The 18,097-nt window shown below is 38.4% G+C and overlaps 1 protein-coding gene across 7 annotated transcripts in view; it reads left to right on the top strand.

Annotated features, from left to right (window-relative positions):
• The first annotated feature begins 5,642 nt into the window (after positions 1–5,642).
• LOC135101306 (uncharacterized) overlaps positions 5,643–18,097 on the top strand; it is a 164,409-nt gene continuing 151,954 nt past the window's right edge. For all 7 annotated transcript variants that reach the window (XM_064005115.1, XM_064005112.1, XM_064005114.1 and 4 more), the window contains exon 1: positions 5,643–5,794. In XM_064005115.1, the coding sequence (XP_063861185.1) occupies positions 5,707–5,794 (88 nt within the window). In that variant the 5' untranslated portion in view covers positions 5,643–5,706. The remainder of the gene's footprint in view (positions 5,795–18,097) is intronic.

Raw genomic sequence — 18,097 nt, 5'->3', positions numbered from 1 at the left:
TTCCACTCTACATAAATATAAACAACCAAAACGATCGGTTTTGGGGGATGGAAAACGAGTTTACCAATGACTCATCACAACACAATATATGGTATTTCTATAGACAACACCCTACCAACGTAGTCCTGGCTTATTCATGAACACAGGTAACTGTTGATAGGAAACCTAAAAAAAAAATAAAAACATCAGACACGTAAAAAAAAAAAAAAAAAAAAAAAAAGAAAAAGAAAAGAAAAGAAAAGAAAACTCACGCCAAAGTTCAGCCGTGAACCTCGCTCGCCATCAGCATCATCACCCAGTTGATTTGTACAATTTTTTCCTTATTGTTATTCAATAGCAATAGGAAAAAATAGGAAAAATTGCGTGGATAACCATGGTAACAGAAGAAAATAAAGGAAAACATACGCGCACTCGACAACTTTAAAATAAAGTTTTGTCTTAGGAGGCGGCGAACAAACTCACCATGTCAAATACACTTATTATGGCCATATGGAGTATATTGAAGCCACATATTCAAGAAAAAAAAATAAGGTTTTGTAATTCAGGCCAAACTAAATATCCTTAGGCCAAATGCTTGAAAAAGCCAAATTTGAGTTTTTTTTTTATTTTGGCCTGAAAAGGCGAATCTGGCAATTCTGATCTCCGATCACGTGACGTCATGCGCAGATGATTAAAAAACTGGAAGAAAAGTGGGCATGCTTGGTTGTCTATACTGTGCCTGGCGGTTTCAAGAGAGGCATCAGCCAATCAGGCTCCGGCTACCATGCGACCCCCTATAAGCGTGCATTTCTCATAATGGAGCGCCGCACGCTGCATAGTTACCCCTGCAGCAGTGACTCCTGGTAACTCAAATCACGATGATAGTCACTAACTGATTGGGTCCTTGACTTTTCAATGACACTCACAGGTAATTGTTCATCCTGTGGTGGGAGGAGAAAGAGGAGGAGGGGGAAGAGGAGGAGGAGAAGGAGGAGAAGGAGGAGGAGAAGGAGGAGAAGGACGAAGAGGAGGAGGTGGAGGAGGATCGAGAATTGAAGGAAAAGGAAGAGAAGAATACAAAGAAAGACCAAACAGCAACAGACCCTGAAGTCCTTACTGGGCTGTTTGGGTAACTACTCTACGCTAACTACTAGTAGTGGGAGAGACAAACAGGATAGCACAGAAAGAGGAATCAAAAGGAATACAAAAGAAGACCAAACAGCAACTTTTTATTGAATTTTTGTTGCCCTTGGCCAGTGTCCTTCCTACATAACAAAAAAAAAAAGACCATGAGGTTCTTACAAGTCTGTTTGGGTAACTATTCTACTCTATTAGTATGAGAGAAAGAATAGTACAGAAGAAGGGTCCTCCCAGTCCCCACCCTCTATCCCCTCCAGACAAAGCTGGCCGGAAAAAGGAAATGGTACTATGTTGTATAGAAAGAAAAAATATGGAATTTAAGAGGAGAATAAGAAAGAGATGATGCCACATACAGTCTACATGCAGTCCTATTATTTGTGCCATCTGACGACGGGCTTCCTCTACCTCAAAATTAGATTTACTGGGGTACATTTTAACTAGACTATAGTAATGGGTGAGTTGCTCTACAAGAACTCGATTCCTTTTACCATTCCTGTGACGGGATCAGCAGTTAGTCACCGAGGAACAAGCCATCACTAAGGTCTCTTTATTATGATTCATTATCTTTGTTACATAGTAATTGCTTCTCTTCTTTAGTGAAATATACACCCATCAGATGACAGATTGTACGGAGTGAACGTGTTCGCTATTTAGACATAAACAATGACAACCAGGAATTAGTGTCTACATACTCGTACTTGTCAAGACAGGTTTTCAAGGAGTGTACAGTACCTGAGTTAACGACGCTTGATGAAACACAATTCCACATATTTATGACACGATTGAAGAAAAATGTTTGCCTTCATTTGTTTGAAATCACTTATCTATTATTTTGAACCCATTGTTTCTTGTAATATTAGACTGGTGAAAGGTTAGGAAGAGTTCAGGTTTCATTTTTGTCAAGCCCTTAAAAGTTTTGTAAAGCAATATCAGATCCACTCTTAGCCTGCGTTTGGATAGGGAGAATAGATTTCGTTGTTTAAGGCATTCCTTGCAGGGTTTATTGCGAAAGCTTGGGATAATTTTGTTTACTCTATTTGTATTTTTTTTCTAACTTCTTAATATCCTTTCTGTAGTAGTGATAAAAGCTGTACATTGCATTCAAGATGAGGACGTACAAATGAGTTGTACAAGGCCAGAATTATTTTCTCAGATTTGAAAATGAAAGATCTTTTTTATAAAACGTATTAATTTATTGGCAATTTTAATGACTTCGGTACAATGTTTGCTTGGTTTAAGATCTGATGTCACTAAAATTACCAGATCTTTTTTTTTCAGCATCCACACTTTTGATGGGGGCATTATTCATTTTATAATTTTCCTGCTGATTGCTATTTCCGATATGTAATACATATCAAAATATATGTATTACATATATATAATACATTTATGTATTACATATACATAATACATATATGTAATACATAATATATGCATTGCATATTATGTAATACATTGATTAAAATTAAAGTGATAAGCCACGTTTCAGACCATTCAATGAGAATGTCTAAGTCATTTTGCAAAATTTGACGTTGGTTTGGTGAGTCAGCCTTGTTAGCAATTATAGTATAATCTACAAATTTTGACAATTTACTTCTGATTGCTTCGTCTCTGTCACTGATATATATTATGATATATATTATGATATATATTATGAAGAGGTTTGCGGTCTGTCAACCAATCCTCTATCCACGCAGCGGGGTCACCTGATATGCCGTGAGCTTTTACTTTATGTAGGAGGCGCTTATGAGGAACTTTGTCAAATGCTTTCTGAGAATCAAAATAAACTCTATCTACTGGCCTGGTATTATCATACATGTTATACACGTCGTAAAAAGTTCAGTAAATTCGTTAGGTATGAACGTTTATATCTAAATCCATGTTGAGTGTCCTTTATGATACGGTTACTTTCCAGGAAATCTAGTGTTTTATACCTTATCATTGATTCCATAAGCTTACCCACAACTGATGTGAGGCTTATGGGACGGTAGTTTTGAGAGTGAGATATGTCACCTTTTCTGAAGATAGGTGAAATATTTGCTAGTTTCCATTTGTCTGGGACTTATCGAGTGTTTAGTGATTTGTTGAATAATATGGATAGAGGCTTGGCAAGTTCGTTTTTCGTCTTCTTCAAAGAGTTGTTATTTAAGGAAGGCAAGTTTACTGAGGTTTTTTAATTCTGAGCTGCTCCGGCCGGCCCCGCTCGGCCCGACCGCAACGCTATTCAAACGCTAATATTTCCTGAATCCCCCAAAAATTTCGCCTCCATACAGCTACACCCCGTAAAACTGCCCCGTAAAATTGCATCCCTTAAATTTGCGCACTAGCAACTGCGAATCCGTAGTTTCACCCCATCAGCGCACAAGTGAGCCGACAGACACACCCTCGTGTCCTCACCCCGATAACCGCACCCCGACAACCACAATCGACAATCACCCCTATCAACCACACCCCTGAAAACCGTTCCTGACTACTGTACCTTGAAACCACCCCCCAGACGACCACGCTCAAGCGACCACAACAATCACCGCTGACGATCACGCCTTGTGAATCATTGCAGTGCCTCGTTCTGACAACCACTTTCCGACAACATCCACATAACATCCAGACGACCACATTCACCAACTAATCTCGACACCCACTCCTTGATAACTACAGCCGCCAATTATTCTCTGACCACCACCCCCAACAACAACCACACCCCTAAAGCCACAACCTGACTACCGTAATCACATTCTGACAGCCACCCTCCAACAACCATACCCCGATGGCCACCTTAGCAACCACAACCCGGTTGTCATCATCGCGGCCGATGTCTGTCAACATCTACCTTTCCTTCTTGCTGGAAGTTTACCTACATTCAACCTGTTCCTAAAAAGGGTGACCGTTCTAATCCCTCAAACTACCGTCCTATTGCTTTAATTTCCTGCCTATCTAAAGTTCTTGAATCTATCCTCAACAGGAAGATTCTTAAACATCTATCACTTCACAACCTTCTATCTGATCGCCAGTATGGTTTCCGTCAAGGCCGCTCTACTGGTGATCTTCTGGCTTTCCTTACTGAGTCTTGGTCATCCTCTTTTAGAGATTTTGGTGAAACTTTTGCTGTTGCCTTGGACATATCAAAAGCTTTTGATAGAGTCTGGCACAAAGCTTTGATTTCCAAATTACCTTCCTACGGTTTCTATCCTTCTCTCTGTAACTTCATCTCAAGTTTCCTTTCTGACCGTTCTATTGCTGCTGTGGTAGACGGTCACTGTTCTTCTCCTAAATCTATTAACAGTGGTGTTCCTCATGGTTCTGTCCTGTCACCCACTCTCTTATTATTCATTAATGATCTTTAAACCAAACTTCTTGTCCTATCCACTCCTACGCTGATGATACCACCCTGCACTTTTCCACGTCTTTTCATAGACGCCCAACCCTTCAGGAGGTAAACATATCACGCAGGGAAGCCACAGAACGCTTGACTTCTGATCTTTCTAAAATTTTTGATTGGGGCAGAGCAAACTTGGTATTGTTCATTGCCTCAAAAACTCAATTCCTCCATCTATCAACTTGACACAACCTTCCAGACAACTATCCCCTCTTCTTCAATGACACTCAACTGTCCCCCTCTTCTACACTGAACATCTTCGGTCTGTCCTTTACTTATAATCTGAACTGGAAACTTCACATCTCATCTCTAGCTAAAACAGCTTCTATGAAGTTAGGTGTTCTGAGACGTCTCCGTCAGTTTTTCTCACCCCCCTAGCTGCTAACTCTGTACAAGGGCCTTATCCGTTCATGTATGGAGTATGCTTCACATGTCTGGGGGGGTTCCACTCATACTGCTCTTCTAGACAGGGTGGAATCAAAAGCTTTTCGTCTCATCAACTCCTCTCCTCTAACTGACTGTCTTCAGCCTCTCTCTCACCGCCGCAATGTTGCATATCTAATTGTCTTCTACCACTATTTCCATGCTAACTGCTCTTCTGATCTTGCTAACTGCATGCCTCCCCTCCTTCCGCGGCCTTGCTGCACAAGACTTTCTTCTTTCTCTCACCCCTATTCTGTCCACCTCTCAAACGCAAGAGTTAACCAGTATTCTCAATCATTCATCCCTTTCACTGGTAAACTTTGGAACTCCCTGCCTGCTTCTGTATTTCCACCTTCCTATGACTTGAATTCCTTCAAGAGGGAGGTTTCAAGACACTTATCCATCAATTTTTGACCAATGCTTTGACCCTTTTATGGGACTGGCATTTCAGTGGGCATATTTTTTTTTATTGGATATTTGTTGCCCTTGGCCAGTGTCCTTCCTACATAAAAAAAAAAAAAAAAAAAAAAAAAATATATATATATATATATATATATATATATATATATATATATATATATATATATATATATATATATATATATATATATATATATATATATATATATATATATATATATATATATATATATATATATATAGTCCTTGGTAGTAGTAATAGACGGTAAGGATGAATTGAAGTCCCACACAGTCCATTCAAAACTCGCGCCCTCTAGACCATCAAGCAAGAAGCGAGTGTCAAATGTGATAATGATGAAAGGTGTAGTATGGATGTGTGCGTCCGTCAATCTTTCGTACCTACGTCTTTCCGTGAGGCGGCTGAAGCAGGAAATCTCCGAGCCGTGCTGCTGAGAGGTGAGTACACTCCTGGCCAGGGTGAGGACAAGGCAGTGACGTGTGCAGTGTGCTGTGCTGCGGAAATCAAGGGATGCGGCGGGAGGGTCAGGCTGTCATGGCGGTAGCCTCTCGTGGTCTTGGGTACTGTATGACCAGGCCACAAAGTTTCATATCCCATATCGTAGTTTCCGGGGGTTGATATGCATGATGGAAACGTGGAATGTAACTTGTGATGATCAGTGAAGCTTTCATGGCGATACTACTACCATGACTTTAAATTAAGGAACTAGTTAGCTCTCTCTCTCTCTCTCTCTCTCTCTCTCTCTCTCTCTCTCTCTCTCTGGAAGCTTATTTGCGCTCACTTACCTGATGGACTGAGTTTGAATGAATGGCCACAGTGAGGGTGTAGTCACAGATAATAGTGATGATGAGCCGGGACTCCACACAGTTCATGGAGGATAAAACACGTATTTTTGGCCAGGCACCCCCAGCCACCCATGCCGTCCTGGTGCACCCTCCCTATCGGCTGGGTTGTGGGCACGTGTGTGTGTGTTAGAGTTTCATTAGAGTACGAGTAAGTGAGTGCATAGATTTCGTTTGGTGCAAAGAGCAAGATTTTCGATTTGGAATCGTAGCTCATTGCGACTCACGCACAGAGGACGAAGTTGCTGATAGTTTCTTGTGTGACAGCTTTTGCTTTTGTAACGCATTTTATTGTTTTTATTACGTTCTTCTTCCATAAGCAATTAACTTCGTGTTATTTACGTCCAAACATCGAAAATTCAAGCCCCAACTTAAGCATAATTTATAATGATGAACAGAATGTATTAAATTCTTTTAACCAGAACCTTTCAGATCAGATTAAGGGCAGGTGAAGAAGTTTTAAGGACACAATATAATGAATTAGTTAGAACAGTCAGGAAGTTAACGAGGAAAGCTAAGGACAATTATGAATCAAAGGTAGCCAGCCAGGCGAAGACGGACCCCAAGGGATTTTATCAGGTATACAGGACGAAGAATAAGGATACTGTAGGTCCATTAAAGGCAGCAGATGGGGAGCTGGTTAGTTCTGGGGAGGAGATTAGTAAACTTCTGAATGATTATTTTTTAACTGTCTTCACCCAGGAAAACATGCAGGATAGGCCAGATAGTGAACAGGTGTTTAGAGCAGATGAGAATGAGAAGCTGACAGATATTTCCATAACTAGGGAGATAGTGGAACAGGAGATAGATAGGCTAAAAAAGTTCAAGTCACCAGGACCTGATGAAATATATCCCAGAATACTTAAGGAATGTAAAGAGATTATTAGTGAGCCGTTAGTTTCTGTCTTTAGGAAATCACTGGAGTCGGGTGAGGTACCAGTAATGTGGAGGCAGGCTAATGTAGTACCCATCTTTAAGAAAGGAGATAAAACTTTAGCGTCTAATTATAGACCTGTCAGCTTAACTTCAGTTGTAGGTAAAATGTTAGAGTCAATAATAGCGAGGAACATTAGGGAACATTTAGACAAACATAACTTGATAAATCAGTCACAGCATGGCTTCACGAAGGGGAAGTCTTGCCTGACAAATTTGTTAAGTTTTTACAGTAAGGTGTACGAGGCAGTAGATAATGGTGATAGTTATGATATCTTATATTTGGACTTTAGTAAAGCATTTGACAAGGTACCCCATCAAAGGCTCCTGAGAAAGGTTAGGGCACACGGGATAGATGGGAAGGTGTTAGGCTGGATAGGGTCATGGCTTGGTAACAGGCGACAGACAGTGGTAATAAACGGCTCGAAATCCAAGTGGGGTCATGTAATTAGTGGGGTGCCACAGGGATCAGTATTAGGGCCATTGTTATTTCTAATGTATATCAATGACTTGGATAGTGGAATTAGTAGTGATGTTAGTAAATTTGCGGATGACACAAAGATAGGTAGATTAATTAGATCAGAATCGGATGCCATCGCCTTGCAGGCAGACTTAGATAGAATGAATGAATGGACGGATAGATGGCAAATGCAATTTAATATCAATAAATGCAAAGTGTTTAGCGTAGGTAGAGGAAACCCACACAATAGGTACACATTAGACAACCAAACTCTGGTAGGTACAGGGTACGAGAAAGATTTAGGAGTTATAGTTAGCTCTGAACTCCGTCTAGGGAAACAATGCATAGAAGCCAGAAACAAGGCAAATAGGGTACTAGGATTAATTTTTAGGAGTGTTAAAAGTAGAAGGCTGGAAGTAATATTAAAGTTATACTTGGCGCTGGTCAGACCTCATCTAGACTATGCGGTGCAGTTCTGGTCCCCACATTACAGGAAAGATATAGGTCTATTAGAATCAGTACAGAGGAGAATGACTAAAAGGATACAGGGGATGAGGAGTATTCCTTACGAGGCGAGGTTGAAGCTGTTAAATTTACATTCTTTAGAGAGACGTAGGTTAAGAGGGGACCTGATAGAAGTCTTTAAGTGGTATAAGGGTTATAACAAGGGAGATGTAAGCAAAATTCTTAGGATCAGCAACCAGGGTAGAACAAGAAATAACGGGTTCAAGCTTGAAAAATTTAGGTTTAGGAAGGAGATAGGAAAAAATTGGTTCTCAAATAGAGTGGTAGATGAGTGGAACAGACTCAGTAATCATGTAGTTAGTGCTAGGACACTAGAGAGCTTTAAGAGAAGATTAGACAAGTTTATGGATGGGGGATAGCAGATGGAAATAGGTAGGTGTGTTTCATACAGGGACTGCCACGTGTAAGCCTGGTCGCTTCTTGCAGCTTCCCTTATTTCTTATGTTCTTATGTTCAAGATATTGATTGACAGCTGCCAGGTACTGCAGGCCACTTATGTGAATGCTCCCAAAAATAATTTTAATTTTATTTTTAGTAGTTTTAATAGGTGAATAATAAATAACTTGATATAATATTAAAGTTTTATTTATATTAGTAGTATAACAGTAGGTATTCTGAAATTTTAACAAGTATGTGCTGCTTATAAAACATGAAAAACAGTACAACACACACTAGGTGTGTAACACAGGGCAGAAAATAAAACCAAGGCATTACCATGAAAGACAGCAACATTCATAAGAGTTTTTTTTTTTTTTTTCCCACACATGCACAGACATTTGGCAACATCAAGGTGTTTATCAAACACTAATGCCTTACAAGACAGAACACATGGTTAGTTGCATTAAGAGATCACACAAAAGTCATCACTATCCTATAGCATACATATATAATATACAGCAGCACCAAGAGACATTGCAATATTAAGAACATAAGAAATAAGGGAAGCTGCAAGAAGCAACCAGGCTTACATGTGGCAGTCCCTGTATGAAATATACCTACCTTTTTCCACCTATCATCCCCATCCATAAACCTGTCTAATCTTCTCTTAAAGCTCCCTAATGTCTTAACACTAACAACATGATTACTGATTCTGTTCCACTCATTTACGACTCTATTTGAGAGCCAATTTCTTCCTATCTCTCTCTTAAACCAAAAATTTTCAAGCTTGAACTCGTTATTTCTTGTTCTATCCTAGTTGCTGATCCTAAGAATTTTGCTCACATCCCCCTTGTTATAACCCTTATACCACTTAAAGACTTCTGTCAGGCCCCCGCTTAATCTACTTCTCTCTAAAGAATGTAAATTTAACAGCTTCAGTCTTGCCTTGTAAGGAATACTCTTCATCCCCTTTTAGTCATTGTCCTCTGTACTGATTCTAATAGAATTATATCTTTCCTGTAATGTGGGGACCAGAACTGCACAGTGTAGTCTAGATGAGGTCTGACCAGCACCAAATATAACTTTAATATTACTTCAGGCCTTCTACTTTTAACACTCCCAAAAATGAATCCTAATACCCTATTTGCCCTGTTTCTGGCCTCTGCATTGCTTTCCTAGATGGAGTTCAGAGCTAACTATGACTCCTAGATATTTTTTGTACCCTGAACCTACCAGAGTTTCCTTGTTTATTGTGTACCTACTATGTGGGTTTCCTCTGCCTATGCTAAGTACTTTGTATTTGTTGATATTAAACTGCATTTGGCATCTGTCTGTCCATTCATTCATCCTATGTAAATCTGCCTGCAAGGCGATGGCATCCGATTCTGACCTAATTAATCTACCTATCTTTGTGTCATCTGCAAATTTACTAACTTTACTACTAATTCCACTATCCAAGTCATTGATATATATTAAAAACAACAGTGGCCCTAGTATTGATCCCTGTGGCGTCCCACTAATTACATGAGCTCACTCAGATTTAGAGCCATTTATTATAACTCTTTGTCACCTGTCGCTTAGCCATGACCTGACTGTTCTAACTAATTCATTATTTTGTGGCCTTAAAACCTCTTCACCTGCCCTTAATCTCTTATATATACTTCTCTTCCACCCTATATAATGTTTTAACCTAGTAGTCGTCCATTTAAGGTAATTTTTCTGTGATCTTATTGCTCTGTATGGGATGCTTGCTAACTGACATGTATGAAATCTAGCCTAACACTTTCCCATCCATCCCATGTACCCTAACCTTTCTCTATAGCCTCTGATGGGGTACCTTGTCAAAAGCTTTACTAAAGTTCAGATATAAGATGTCATAACTATCACCATTATCTACTGCCTCGTACACTTTACTGTATAAACTTAACGAGTTCGTTAGGCAAGACTTCTCCTTTGTGAAGCCATGCTGTGACTGATTTATCAAGTTATGTTTGTTTAAATGCTCCCTTATGTTCCTTGCTGTTATTGACTCCAATATTTTACCCACAACTGAAGTTAAACTGACAGTTCTGTAATTAGATGCTAAAGTTTTATCTCCTTTCTTAAAAATGGGTACTACATTAGCCTGCCTCCATATTACTGGTACCTAACCTGACTCAAGTGATTTCCTAAAGACAGAGACTAACAGCTCACTAATAACCTCTGCATTCCTTAAGTACTCTGGGACATATTTTATCTGGTCTTGGTGTCCTGAACTTTTTAGCTTATCTATCTCCTGTTCCAATATCTCCTTAGTTTTGTAAATATCTGTCAGCTACTCATTCTCATCTGCTCTAAACATCTGTTCACTATTTGGCATATCCTGCATGTTTTTCTGGGTGAAGATAGTTAAAAAATACTCATTCAGAATTTTACTTATCTCCTCCCCAGAACTAACCAGCTCCCCATCTGCTGCCTTTAATGGACCTATAGTATCCTTATTCTTTGTCCTGTATACCTGATAAAATCCCTTGGGGGTCTGTCTTTGCCTGGCTGACTACCTTTAATTCATAATTGCCCTTGTTAACCTCCTGACTGTTCTAACTAATTCATTATATTTTGGCCTTAAAACCTCTTCACCTCCCCTTAATCTCTTATATATACTTCTCTTCCACCCTGTATAATGTTTTAACCTAGTAGTCATCCATTTAAGGTAATTTTTCTGTGATCTTATTGCTCTGTATGGGATGCTTGCTAACTGACATGTATGGAATTTATTTACAAAATATTTATATATCATTTACTTCGCCTAATCCCCACATTTCGGCCCCTTCCATCCTCTCCACTCTCTCATCTACTCGCCTCAACCTCACCTCTCCCATTTCAGCATGACCTGACCCTCCAACATACTCACACCTATCTCACCCTCTCTCTCTCCTCTGCCCCTTCCGGACACATCTTCCCTCTCTTGTCCTACACCCTCACACCTTACCTCACCTCTCTCATCCTGCCTTATCTCTCTCAGCTCTGTTCCGGACCTGACCTCACTCTGCATCCGTTGCCAGTCCACTCCTTGGAGGTACCTTTTTAATTCCTCAAAATCTGCTCTCCTAAAGTCAGGTATTTTACTAGTGTTTTTGCTTCTAAAAATTTCTTCTCATTTTAATTTGTACCTAATTTCTCAATGGTCATTGTTACCTGGCTGTCTTCCAGCCTCTATCTGCATGACTGCTTCCTCCCTGTTAGTAAGAATTAAATCTATGGTATGTTCCCCATTGTGGGTTCTATAACTACCTGTTTTAAAAAAAATTGTCCTGAGTTACCTTAAGAAATTCCTCCGCTTCCTTGTTACCCACCATCAGGCTCCAGTTGATATTCCTAAAATTAAAATCTACCATACATACCTGACTGTACCTTCCTGCTCTATTTATTTCCTGCCACAGTGAGGTGTTAATTTCCTTTGTACTGGTCGGTGTCCTATACACTACTCCCATTACTACTGACTGTGATCCTTCCTTAATATCTACCCATATTGACTCTGTTTTGAATGTACATAATGAGGTAATGGAGTCAGCATAGCAAGGCTACACCACCTAACAGAGAACACAAAGACTTCCATATCAGAACAAATGACATGGCAACTCAATACTGCATACAACAACAAGAACAACAACATTAAAGAAAGGATATACAGTGGGCATATAGCAGCTAAAGATATAGTGTTAATAACATGTAGCTAACCAAAGAAAATTTCAGGGAAGAAAAGCATTTATGTCAGCAATAATTCCTGCATATGCTGTAACAAAGAACACAAACCTGATGAAATGATGCATTGAAAAAATAAGAGGACTGACATCAAATGCTACTGTAAGATATATCTAAAATTACATATATTATGATAGATATCTTATATATATATATATATATATATATATATATATATATATATATATATATATATATATATATATATATATATATATATATATATATATATATATATATATATATATATATATATATATATATATATATATATATATGAATAATGCATCATGATAAAGTGAAGAAAACATTATATGCAGGACAAAATACAGCATCCTGAGCTTGGGCATGGGACATGCAATGAGACAGTAGGACAAGAGCAGAATAGTTTGCAAGAATACAGTGAAAAGAAAAACAAAAAACATTTGAAAGAAATTTTGTAGGCATATCTGTGTACTGTATGGAAATTTACTATTCAACTTTCCATATTTATTTCTTCTTCCTATTTCCTATTTAAGGATATAAAATAGTCCAAGTTTGATTAAACTAAAGGTTTTGGTTAATTGCTGAAACACATGCAAAGGCAACTTTAACTTATGACTGGTAACGAAAATACACTTTTTTCCTCATTGGGGAATGAAAAGGCCACCTAAATCACAAATCTAATCTGCCTCACTACTGCTGTCTAACTGATGGCTGGTATCTGACAAAATATCCTTGTCATTTGACATTCATGAGACTCAAAAATCTTCTTCAGGCACAGTCAGTTACATGGAAAAGATTATGAGCTAGAAGTAGTCTGATGCCATCACTATATCTTCACATTCAGAGTTAGGAACAGAAGTCAATGGGTAATCCAAGTCTTAATCTTGTCAAGGAAGTGTGGTTCATCCAATTAATAACTAAGGTAAGGGAACTGAACAAAGACCAGTCGTGCCACAGCACCTGAAGTGCTGTCTTGTTAGAGTGTGTGTATGGCACAGTTTCCATGATGTCCTTGAATTCCTTGCAAATTTTACAGATTTAGCAATAAGCATCATTAAAATGAAGAGTAACTAAACTATTTCAATAATGAAAAGGATCTATGCACCTGATATACATGCCTATACTGCAATAAAGACAGCTTCTTGTGGCAGTAAGCCTACCACAGAATGTGTCTATTCTGTTCATTACTTGAAAATCCTACACATGTTGAATTTACCAGTTAGGAGCAAGTCTCATATTTTTTAGCTGATGATCATTCAAAATTAAATGTTCAGCATTTAATTATATTACCTTATATGTACTTTACTTTTCTCCTTCAAAATAGTGTTACTGAGTCTCTTTAAAAGCTTTGGTGAATCATATGAGAAACAGATCCATTTACCATTGACGGCAAACATGCCAAGATTCTAAGAGAAGAACATTGTATTCCCTCTTGGTCAGAGAAAGAAAAAAATTGCAGTTACTCTAGTATCAATGTCTTAAACCTAATGAACATGTCATCATTCTCACACTGCATAATATCAGTCTTTCCCAGATAAAAGGAATAGCCTAAAAAACATTTCATTTCTCAGTTCTTTAATCACAAACAAAAATGCATGGTTTCCAAGTTTCAAACTTTTGTCATGTTCACCAATATCCTTGCCTCCAATAATGGAATCAGAAACCTGATGAAAATTAAACAAATCTTTGATGATACTCATTACATAAGATATATTGCCTTAAAGTAACTTCCTTTATAGGACTGCCAGAGTTTGTTGCTCCTGCTAACAAAATGTTTCTCAGTGAGGAATGTAGTGCTTACTGTAATCCTTTTAGGACTGTGATAATATACTGCCACAGCAAGCTGCCTCCTCCGCTTCCTCCTCCTCCTCCACTGTCACACTAATCAAAGCATATCACTGATGTCCATTGAAAAATTACAGCATCTTGGAAGGCAGAAAATCTGCTGGTCTTTGCATCAATTGCTGTGGTATTGTGCTGATCTTCCTTCCAGATTGCTGGACTGTCTTGTATGGTGTGGATGGTGTCCCTGTAAATATGAAAATATGGAATATGTTTGCATACTTTGTATTATTATTATTAGCATACTAGTATATGCATTTATTTTCTTGAATAATGCTATTACCTCTGTTAGTAACAGAATAGGTTAACAGCTTTTCTGTTTCTATCTCACCTCTGCCATCTTACACTTGTCCCATACCCACAACAACTGTCCTCTTCAAGTAAGTGACTAACAGCAATTATAAACCTTATATGCAGTCATTATTCCCACCACATCTTTTCCTTGCCAAAAACATCTTATAGTACTTGTTCACATTGCTCATCACAGTTAACATGCTTGACTCAGATGAGCCAGTTGTGTCTCCTTTCCTGCTGTAAGCCACTTTACCACAATACAGTCTGTAAAAAGAACCATTTTGTTAACTAGAAAGCAAAGATTGGACAAAATAAAGTTATAAATATTGTGAAATATTAGCATATAAAGAAATGTATGATTGTGTATGGACAAATGGTGAAAGAAGATAGGACTTGTTAGTAGTGGAGGCAGAAGTTGGTTTGTTATATTCTCTTTATTCATGTTTATATTCATATTCATATTTATATTCATATTGCTATTTATTTTTATTTATTTATTTTTTTGGAGAAAAATAACCACATGATTTCTTCCCATCTCTGTTTTTAATTCAAGCTTGATCAAGTTAGATTTAAAGAGAGGAAGGAAATGGTTCTCAAACAGAGTGGTAGATGATGGGAGTAGGCTCTGTAATTAGGTTGTTTGTAGAGTCAACAGGGAGCTTGAAAAGAAGATTAGACAGATTTATGGATGGGGATGATAGGTGGAAATATTTCATACAGGGACTGCTATGTGTAGCCTTGATGGCTTTTTGCAGATTCCCTTATTTTCTTACGTTCTTAGAAAATGGGTTAGATAATAGTGAGAATTATTTGATTGCTGAATGTTATCTGCTAGCAAATATGTATATACTGAAATGAAAGCTCATCATGTAATGTAATATAGTACATACAGTGTATAGGTTCAGTATGGTTGTGAATGTTATTAATCAATATTTAGGATCTGTTGTTTATAAACTATTTCATTATGAATGTCATTTAACCACATTTACCACAACTAAATTAAACATTACCAGTTATAACACAGTTGTGTAGTCGCAGAAATGCTGTGGTACGTGCCTGAAGTTCATTTATCTGCAGGAATTGGAGCTTCATTGTTCAGCAGATGTGTTGTGCTGCTGGTATGCTTGAGCTCAGAATTTTCTTGTGGACAGACTGCTTGTGCTCCACACATGGCTTTCCCATGACTTGGAGCCACTGCAATCACCTGGAATCATATTTAAATTGGTAAATTCTTACTTAAATTCTGAAAGCATAATGAGATTATTTTCTATAAGATAAAAAAAAATAATGAAAACTTGGTTCATATTCATATTCTTACTTAAATTCTGAAAGTATAATGAAAATATTTTCTATAAGATAAAGAAATAATGAAAACTTGGTTCATATTCATATTTCAAGAACCAGTAAGGGAAAAGAATTTGCAGCCAGACAGATGCCCAGAAATAGTTTTACCTACTCATAGGCTATGTTGGGGTACACATATATATTGACACCAGCTCAAACATAAGTTTGCTTATTCATGTAATGCCAATCATACACAGTCACATACAACATGAATTAATATACACAAAGTACTTCCATCCTGCCTCACTAAGAATGGACATTTACCTGGTGCTCTGTACTCATATTTCACACCACATTTTAGTTGAAATTTTTTTTAACATGTTAGATATCTTGCCATGTAAGACATTCCTGTTATATGCAATTATTACACATGCCATGGTGTTTTATTCATCAAGCAATAGCTATGGCTGGCAGCATCAGCTCAGTAATTGCTTCCTTAAAGACACTTGTATTTTCTGCTAATGACCAAAATATCTGCCCCCCCTCCCCCCCCAAAAAAAAACTACCATCTGGCACCTCTGAGGAATAAATATAGCTGAGCCCATGGGAGTGTACGGCTTTTCTTGCCCCACACAGCAACAGAGGTGAGAGGCATCACAGAGCGGCATGTATGTATGAACACAGGCGTGGGCAGCGTTGTGATGGGCTCGGGTTTTGTTTACATGCTTTGAGCTGAGCATTGCTGCCCTCTCCAGTTTCTGCCACGAACATACCAGGGATCGGGTTCCCCCCTATTGGGTATCCCTCCTTCCCTCCAGAACACAAATCTCTCTTCTGCATCACAGAGCGGCATGTACAGTACAATGTACACACAGGCGTGGGCAGTGGTACGGTGGGCTCGGGTTTTGTTTACATGCTTTGAGCTGAGCGTCGACAATACTGCCCTCTCCAGATTTTTGCCATGAACATACCAAGGATTGGGTTCCCTAACTTCTCTCCCCCCCCACACACACAATTAGGTATCCCTCCCCTTTCTCTCCAGTGTACAACTCTCTCTTGTGTGAGCACCATATGACTGCGATTTTCCTGGCCCTTATTTTCAAAGTAATCAATTAAAACCATGTGTGACAACAGCTGTTTGGAGAAGTTCATCTTATCCCCATATAAGTAAAAGAGTATCAGAAAGATGCTACCACACACACACACACACACACACACACACACACACACACACACACACACACACACACACACACACACACACACACACACAACACAATGATCCCTTCCATGCATATCACCTATTGTTACTCTTCCCTCCTACTGAAACTACGCAGTCTGAAACGAAACTGAATAAAGTGAAAAAGATATAAGAAAAAAGTATTAGGGGGTAAAAATAAAATCTGCATGAGCTGTTAAGCTGCCTGATGCTGTGAATGAATGAATGAATGAATGAATGAATGAATGAATGAATGCAGTGCCACTCATCACTCCTCCCCCCTCCCAACCACACACACACACACACACACACACACACACACACACACACACACACACACACACACACACACACACACACACACACACACACACACACACACACACACACACACACACACACACACCATTTTTTGTGCTGTAAACGTACATACATTCGACATGAATTTTTCCACCCATTGCGTACTGTGTGTGTGTGTGTGTGTGTGTGTGTGTATTACTTGCCATGACAATAGAGTAGACAAAAAAGGGAATATAACAAAAGGTGAGGTGTCAATCCGCCTTACATAAAGTATATATTTTAAAGTGTTGAATATTACCTTGCATTTCTTGACTTTACTGAGTCTTGTTGAGAGACAAGGGAATGGCAAAAACCAAGAAGGGCGAGGAATCACCATAAAAAAATCACATCATGTATTTCCTTTTGTATAATTATCACCAATATTTCAAATACAGCAGATTTTAAAAGGAGACTCGAATGTACACCATAATATTCAGAAAGTAGACGAAAGTTAGGTATTGTTTGTCATGACTGAGAAACATGTCAAGATTACTTATGTCATTCGGTATTCTCATCTTCCTCCTCGTCTTCGTTGTCATCTTTACTAACCTTGCCCTTGTCCTCATTTTTGTCGCCTTTGTTATTCTTATCGTTCTTCTATTCCTTATTCGCAGTCTTTTTTTTGTCTTGATTTTTATTTCACTTCCTCCTTTTCTTGCTTATGGTCTCATTTCCATTAATGGTAATGCTTCTATTGTTTGTTCTTTCTCTTGTCCTTCTTCTTCTTCTTCTTCTTCTTCTTCTTCTTCTTCTTCTTCTTCTTCTTCTTCTTCTTCTTCTTCTTCTTCTTCTTCTTCTTCTTCTTCTTCTTCCCTTTTCATCTTTTTTTCATTTTTATCTCCTTTTCTCCTGTTGTTGTTGTTGTTGTTGTTCTTGTTATGGATGTCTTGTTAGT

Source organism: Scylla paramamosain, chromosome 6 (genome assembly GCF_035594125.1).
Source record: "Scylla paramamosain isolate STU-SP2022 chromosome 6, ASM3559412v1, whole genome shotgun sequence".
Taxonomy (NCBI): domain Eukaryota; kingdom Metazoa; phylum Arthropoda; class Malacostraca; order Decapoda; family Portunidae; genus Scylla; species Scylla paramamosain.
The sequence above is the reverse complement of the archived record's forward strand: the minus strand, read 5'-3'. Positions and strand labels throughout refer to the sequence as shown.